This window comes from Orycteropus afer, unplaced genomic scaffold (genome assembly GCF_000298275.1).
Source record: "Orycteropus afer afer isolate SDZICR_OR568_19922 unplaced genomic scaffold, OryAfe1.0 scaffold00054, whole genome shotgun sequence".
Taxonomy (NCBI): domain Eukaryota; kingdom Metazoa; phylum Chordata; class Mammalia; order Tubulidentata; family Orycteropodidae; genus Orycteropus; species Orycteropus afer.
Window position 1 is genome coordinate 9,422,166 of NW_006921641.1, and position 8,585 is coordinate 9,430,750.

Here is an 8,585-nt window from a genome sequence, read left to right on the forward strand (position 1 = left end):
TTATCCCCTTTCTCCTGCTCTTCCGGCCTGCTACTCTGGGCATCCCTGAGTTGTCTCTCCTCACCTGTAACCCTGGGGCTGACTGCTCTTCTGTCCGGGTTCAAGGCTTTTATCATTTCTATCACCAAGGCCATATTTTTCAACAACCAGTGATTGTTCTTCGTTTCCAACTTTTGCATTCCAATCACCAGTAATAATCAATACACCTTGATTGCATATTTGGTCAATTTCAGACTGGAGAAGTTTGTAAAAATCTTCAATTTCCTCATCTTTGGCTTTAGTAGTTGGTGCATAAATTTGAATAGTAGTAGTATTAACTTGTCCAGTGCGGTAACGCAACCGATCCCGGAGAAGCCGGTGGGAGCCCCGGGGAAAGTTCTCTTTTCTTTGTGAAGGGCAGGGCGCCCTGGAATGGGTTCGCCCCGAGAAAGGGGCCCGCGCCTTGGAAAACATCGCGGTTCCAGCGGCGTCTGGTGAGCTCTCGCTGGCCCTTGAAAATCCAGGGAAGAGGGTGTAAATCTTGCGCCAGGTCATACCCATATCTGCAGCAGGTCTCCACACGTATAGCTGCTATTTATGTTGTTGAAAAAGATATTTGCAATGAATAAGTCATTGGTCTTGCAAAATTCTATCATGCAATCTCTGGTGTCATTTCTATCACCAAGGCCATATTTTTCAACAACCAGTGATTCTTCTTCGTTTCCAACTTTTGCATTCCAATCACCAGTAATAATCAATCCACCTTGATTGCATATTTGGTCAATTTCAGACTGGAGAAGTTGGTAAAAAATCTTCAATTTCCTCATCTTTGGCTTTAGTAGTTGGTGCATAAATTTGAATAGTAGTAGTATTAACTTGTCTTCTTTGTAGGCATATGGATATTATCCTATCACTGACAGCATTGTACTTAGGATAGATCTTGATGCATTCTTTGTGATGATGAATGCCAAACCATTCCTTTTCAATTTGTCATTCCCAGCATAGATCACAAGATTGTCTGATTCAAAATGGCTAAAACCAGTCCATTTCAGCTCACTAATGTCTAGGATATCAATCTTTATGTGTTTCATTTCATTTTGACAACTCCCAACTTTCCTACATTCATACTTTGTACATTCCAAGTTCTCTTTATTAATGGATGTTTGCAGCTGTTTCTTCACATTTGAGTCATGCCCTGTAACAAATGGAGGTCCCAAAAGCTTTACTCCATCCCTGTCATTAAGAGTGAGTCCACTTTGAGGAGGCAGCTCTTGCCCACTTGCTTTTTGAGTGCCTTTCAACCTGAGGGGCTCATCTTCTGGCACTATACTGGACAATGTTTCAGGGCTATTCATAAAGTTTTCCAGTAATATATCAGATAGTGTTTCACTGTTATTCATATGGTTTTCACTGGCCAATTCTTTGAGCAGTGGATGGCCCCTTCCTTCTTCTGAGTCTTAGTCTGGAAGCTCTGCTGAAACCTGTCCAGCATGGGTGACCCTGCTGGTATTAGAAATACTGGTTGCATAGCCACCAGCCTCACAGCACCATGCAAGCCACTGCAGAATGTCAAACTGACAGACGAGTGATGGAGAAAAATATAAATATGCTTAACTTTTTTTTTTCTTCCACAGACAGAGAACTGCTAATCACTTGTGAGAATTATGACATGAAAGGCAAGGCAAGATAAAGAGACAGGAGTCAGTTTTGCAGGACTCTACATACTGTGCCAATGAATCTGGACCTCATCCTGTATGTCTGAGAATCCAGAAGCTTGAAAGGACAGGCAGAAAAATACAAACATATGATGGAAAATGATGGAACCCAGGGCATATTGGATTGTGTGAGCTCTACCTAAAGACATTCATATTTGAGCTGGCCAAGCAAATCATGTCAAAAGGATGGATTTCACAGATCAGACCCAGTAAAGACTTAGTTAAGCAGACATTCACTGTGAAAATGTAGAGAGGACCTGAGGGAAATTAGTAACAATGAGGATGAGATGTAGCCAGAGATGTGAAAAACTGATTAAAGACTAGATGTAGACCAAGTAAGAAAGGATGCCTGGTATCTATCTCTGTGATGCATATGTTAAAACCTCAAGTTCACTTTCTTGTTACTTCTGTTCTTGGCATTATATACAGAATGTGTGTGTGTGTGTGTGTGTGTGTTCTGTCTCTAATGGCATAGTGGTTAATGCATTTGCTAATAACCAAATGCAGCCGGACTGTTCCTTGGAAGAGAGAATAGTCAGGCTTCATCTCACCTACTTTGGTCAGGTTGTTAAGAAGGGATTATTTCCTGGAGAAGGATATCATGCTTGGCAAAGTGGAGGGACAACAAAAAAAGGGAAGACCCTCAATGAGATGGATTGTCAAAACAACAACTAACCAAAAGGTAGGTGGTTTGAACCCACAGCTGACTGGTGTGAGAAAGATGGAGCAGCCTGCTTCCATAAAGATTTAAAGCCTTGGAAACCCTATGGGACAGTTCTACTCTGTCCTATAGGGTCACTATGAGTTGGAATGGACTTGAAGGCAGTAGGTTTGTCTTCTTTTGTGTGTGTGCTTTGGGTGCAAATTTCCAAAGTAAATTTGTTTTACATTCAACAGTTCATGCACATTTGATTTCATGGCTCAATTACCATCCCCAACCAAAAAGCTCTCTCTCCCCTCTCCTCCCTGTGCCCTTCTTAACTATGCATTCCTGTCTATCCAGCTTTCCCTCTCTGTGAATGCTGCCCCTCTGGTATCTCATGGCTGACTGACCTAAGGGGTTCATCTCCCTAGAGTACATGGATGCATCACTCTGGGGTAGGTGTTCTGCATGTAGGTCTTTCTATGCCTTTTGTTTTTTTGATATATAGAGAACTCGGAAGACAGAAGAATTGCTTCCAACCCCTTTTCCATCACTTTTTCCTCTGAATGAAATGCATTTGTCACCACCATCTTAACACATGATATAGATAAACAAATCCTCTCCTTCCACAAAAGTGACATTGTAACCCCCTACTTTCCCTGTTCTCAGTTTTCTCCCAATCATACAAGTTCCTAAGGCATTTGACTGCTAACTAGAAGGCTGGTGGTTCAAACCCACCAGCTGTTCTATTTCCATAAAGATTTACTATCTTGGAAACCTAATAGAAGTTGCTATGAGTCGAAATAGATGGTGGGGAGTTTTTTGAGTTCATACGGGATAAGAATATCCAATGACCTAAGTCCTTCAAATTTCTTGCTCAGGAATTTTAAGCATCTCTGACTATGCTTTCCATTTTTTTTTTCTGGAAGTATCATTTATTTCCATATGAACAAACAAATAAACAGGACCAAAACCAAAAAAAAAAAACAACTCATTGCCATTGAGTCAATTCCAACTGATAGCAACCCCTCCTTAGGTTTCTGAGGCGATACCACTATGGAAGTAGATTGCCCAGTCTTCCTTCCATGGAGTGGCTGGTGAGTTTGAACTGCCAGCCTTCTGGTTAGCAGTCAAATGCCTTAGGCACTAAATTTCAGGTCTTTGTTAGGCCTCCCAGTATCTTCGTGCTGAGCTACTGTATAAACAACCTGCCTATTGCTCAGCTGCTCAGCAAGTTCTAGGGCTTGGGCTCTAATTTCTAGTGGCTTCCAGGGCCCCAATCGTCAGCAAGTACACTTCTCTGCTCTGCTGGCCTTCCCCCACCAACCCCCAGCATTATTCACAGATTAACTGGAAGGATTTTAAAAAAAAATAATAACTCCTTGACCCAAACAGTCTAAAATAATCTAATATTTATTTCTCTAAAAGTAAAAAGCTTTTGGTTTCAGAAAACCAAAGGAGGAGTAAAGCAAGTAAACAGAAGGAAGAAGGGCATTCTCTCAACAGCAATGATACAAAGCTTCCTGAGCAATAGACACCTACTCCTCGCTTATTCATCACCTCATTATCCAACACCTCACAGTTATGACAATAGTGAAAACATCTACTACCTAACTATTTTATGCATTAATGACACATGGCTAATAGTAACCAACACTGAGGTCCCTAATGGGGCCCCTGACCCATGGACTTCATGTGCATGTAGAAAAGCAGCTCACATTGCATAGTATTCCACAGCCTAGAAGGGGAGAAAGGGTGTGGTCTTCCTGAGCAGCTGGGGTGCTAGGCAGAGCAGAGGGGGTGCTAGAGTGGGGTTAGTAGGTTTGGAAAGCTGCCTAACAGGTCCCGGATACCCACAGGGGACTGAGGCCGGGGAAGCAGCAGCTAGTGTCCTATAAGTGGGCCATCCTGGGACCAGAGATGAAGACGGACCCCAGTGACTGGCCCCAGCTCTGAGCCTCTAGGGGCAGTAGAGACAGGCCAGGCTGTAGTCAGAAGGAGACTTGAGATGGAGTAGTTAGGTGACTGGGCACTTGTGCAGCCCTTTATGCTGCCTCAATGTCCCTTCCTGGCCAAGCACAGGTGAAAGTGGGACAGGCTATCTGGGTGCGGATGGTATCAGAGGATGAGTGCCCAGCAGCAGCTGCAGCCTAAGGTCAAGGGCAGAGGCTGAGCTTGGCCATCTGGGACTTGGAGGAAGTGCTGGATTATTAATTCTCAAGGGACATAGACGGGATGCATAGGTAAGGGGCCAGCAAGGGGACCCAGTGAGCAGTGTGCACATTCCCTGCAGCACCCAGGTCCTCTCCTGTGTACAGGGAGCCCTTTGCCCTCGACAAAGCTACCAAAGGCATTTTGATATCACTGAGGGGATAAGCTGGGGTTGCCAATCATGAAAATACAATGAGGGCAGGAGAAAGGGGGGATGTCAGGGATGGGAAAGAGGGCAGCACTTGGGCCACCCTTGCTCTGGAAGACTAGGTGGCCCGCCCCTGGGGGCAGCTGTGGGGGCTGAACTCTCCTGAAGTGACGTCGGGAGAGAGGAAGGCAGTAGTGCCAGGTAATGTCAGTAAGAGCCCAGTGGGACATTCACAATACAGGTAACAGAGTGAGGTGATGTGGTCATCCTACATTGTTGCATAACACTAATACTCACATAAGGGCCTGGACTTTGGAACCTAACAATATCAATAATGGAGTGGAGTGGCTGGTGGGTTTGAACCACCATCCTGCTGGTTAGTAGTCAAATGCTTTAGGCACTGAGCCACCAGAGCTCACTCAATAAGTGAGGGAGGGAGTGGGTGTACTCTAGAAAAGGATGTGGAAACATTTTTTAAAATAATAAGATTATGTTATACATTTACATATTATTGGTAGGACTAACAATGTTAAATCAAGTTTCTCGCTAATAATTTAAAATCAAGAGCTTAAAATCAATCCATCCTATTCAGTAATACACAATGTAAGCACCTCAACTTTTATTAATAGTACTAACTTCTTCAAAAGGAGCTGGCTCAGTGCCTAAAGCATTTGATTGCTAAACAGAAGGTTGGCAGTTCAAATCCACCAGCCACTCCGTGGAAGGAAGACTGGGCAATCTACTTCCACAAAGATTTACCACCTCGGAATCCCAAATGGGGTTGCTATGAGTTGGAATTGACTCAATGGCAGTGAGTTTGGTTTTTGGTTTTGGTTAACCAAAACCTCTGGTGGCTCAGTGCCTAAAGTATTTGACTGCTAACCAGCAGGATGGTGGCTCAAACCCACCAGCCACTCCACTGAAGGAGATGGGACAATCTACTTCCTTGGAAACCCAATGGGGTCCACTATGAATCAGAATTGACTCGATGGCAGTGACTTTGGTTTTTTTGAACTTCTTCAAAGATAAATTACATGCAGTATACTATTTTTAGTAATTTGTGACATTTTAATTGAGCTTGCAAAGGAGGGAGGAAGTACTCTTCTCAATACATTCAATCACACTTTTTCTCCTTAGTGTTAAAAATCAACCAAGCAATGTAAAGATACAAAATTCCTCTGTTGTTCCTTCACAGAATCCCAAGTCACGTTTATCCCGAGAGGTGTTTTTCTAAATCTTCTTAATACTCACTTGGCAAAAGCATTTCTTCTGTTAATCTCTTTTTGAGAAGAAGCAGAAGTTGTACTGAAACTTCTCCTAAAACCTAAATATGAAAGTTAATGTTAGAAGGAGAAAAATAAATTACAAATTTACAGTCTTCATTAAATGTTATCGTTTGTCATTTTTCTAGATATGTTCTATTATATCCAACGTTTCTTCAGAAATAGAAAGCAAAGAAGGTAAGAACACATACAGAATATAATTGCAGGTTAGATTTCTTGACAATTTTTCTCTAAGATCTAAACAGCTCTGTACCTTTCTCATCAAATGATGCACATACATGAATAAGTTAAGATTACACCATTACTTTCAGAAGTTTTATTACAAGATTTCTAGAAAATCATGTAAAACTGAATTAGGCATTGATAAAGCTGCCCATTTTTTAAAAAGTATTACATTGTGTTTTAGATGAAAGTGTACATACCAAATTAGGTTCCCATTGAACAATTTTTATGTACCTTGTTCCATGACATTGATTGTATTTTTCACAATGTGTCAACATTCTTATTCATTATGTCCATTCTTTGTGCTCTGTTTCCATTAAATCAAATCTAGCTTCCTTACCCTTCTTAGCTTCTCATCATTGTTTTAGGGTAAATGTTGGCCCTAAACGTTTGGTCTTATATGGATGATTACAGGAACATGGTATTTATGGGTGCTACTGTTTATTTTAAGGAGCTCTGGTAGTGTAGTGCCTAAGGCACTTGACTGCTAACAGAAGGCTGACTGCTCAAACCCACCAGCCACTCCTTGGAAGGAAGGTTGGGCAATCTACTTCCGTAGTGATACTGCCTCGGAAACCCAAGGAGGGGTTGCTATGAGTTGGATCCGACTCTATGGCAGTGAGTTTGAGTTTTTCGTTGTTGTTATTATTTATTTTATAAGCCAATCTATTATTGAGATGAATGGTGACCACAAGGAGTGACTTCAGTTCCAAGTTCAAATGGTATCTTTGATGATAACCTCAGGGATTCCTCTGATTTCAATCAGTCTAATAACTCTGGAAAGCTGGCTCTCTTTACTAATGAATAGTAATCCTGATAAATTGTATTTTAAAAGTTTTTTAAAAAACACTATCAATGTTTTACAACATTACACAAACATCAGAAATTATGACTGCTGGCATTTCCAAATGACTGAATTTAAATAATAAAAAAATCTCACAAAAGGTAAATTTTTTCAAAGGAATAGGATTTCCATTTCTGGCAGTTATGGCAGCCCAGATAAATGTCTTATTTAAGTAACTATAATTTAAAACAACTACAATTTAAAGACAAAACACTATTGAGGTGGCACAAAAGGCACAATTCCAAAGCCACCAAAAACCAAAAAGAGAACCCATGAGACATAACCAAGCACCAAAGTACTCTACCATCTTGTACTACAAGAGAGTGATGCACAGGCAAGAGAGAAGAAGAAAATGAAAAGCCTAAACCAAAAACCAAACTCTTAGTGCAAGGTTAAATGGAAATAAAATGAAATGTCATTCAGATGAAGACATTAAGGAAAACAGCTCATGTCAAACTAGGTGGTCAGTAAAAAGAGAAATTTTCTCTCCTCCAAGTTCATGATCATAAGCCAAACTCATGTTTCCTGTTGCAATGTAAAAACAAAACAAAAAATTGCAGAGAATATAAATTAGTTTCAGGTTGGCAGTGGCTCCAGACAAATGACAGAAGTAAATTTCATCTTCTCTGGAGGCATTAACCCAGGCTTCACAGAATCCCCAGATATAAAATTCTAAAGAAAATATGCATCTCACAGTAATAAATTTAAAAGCTCCCAAGGAAAGAAGGTACCATATATTAGGTTCAGCAGTAATGGATGGCAGAATTAGATTGACAAGAACTTCAGGTACTAAAATATTAAATATAAAATAAAACATGATAATTTAAAACAGTGTTTAAAAACATAAAATATTAAAAATGTGAGGAAAGAAGAGGACACTAAGTAACTGAAGATTAAGTAACAAGCAAGCACATTTTCAACAAAGAAATAAAATATTATCCTTAAAAACTTGGTGGCCTGATTAAGCAGTGGAATAGACACAGCTGAAGAGAGGATCAGGAAACTAAAGAATAGATCTGAAGATATCCAGAATGTAGTCCAGAGGGACAAATTTGTGAAAAATATGCAAGCAATGTGAGAAACAGGCTAAAAATTCTAACATACTAGTGATTACAATTTCATAAGGAAATAATACAGAAAATGGACGAGAATGAATATTTGAAGTATAATAGATAAGAATTTTACAGAATTGATCAAAGTTACCAATTCCCAGATCCAAGAAGACCTATGAATGCCAAACAGGATAGATAAAAATAAAGTTACACCTAGATACAGCATAGTAAAACTGTAAAACAGGAAATAGAGATCTTAAAAAGCAGTCAAAAGGAAAAGATAAATCATCTACAACGGAAGTTAGATGGATAGCTGATTTCTCATCAATGATGAAAGACAAAGGAGGTGAGGTGGACAAGAAGTCAAGGAAGAAAAAACATGTATTAACATACAGGAGCTCTGGTAGCATAGTGGTTAAGGCACTTGACTGCTAACCAGAAGGCTGGCGGTTCAAACCCACCAGCCACTCCTCGGAAGGAAGGTTGGG

General features: G+C 40.5%; 1 protein-coding gene across 1 annotated transcript in view; it reads right to left on the reverse strand.

Moving 5' to 3' along the window:
• CLIP4 (CAP-Gly domain containing linker protein family member 4) overlaps positions 1 to 8,585 on the reverse strand; it is a 90,509-nt gene that overhangs the window by 11,110 nt on the left and 70,814 nt on the right. The window contains exon 14 of the mRNA XM_007938815.2: positions 5,948 to 6,020. Within this exon, the coding sequence (XP_007937006.1) occupies positions 5,948 to 6,020 (73 nt within the window). The remainder of the gene's footprint in view (positions 1 to 5,947; positions 6,021 to 8,585) is intronic.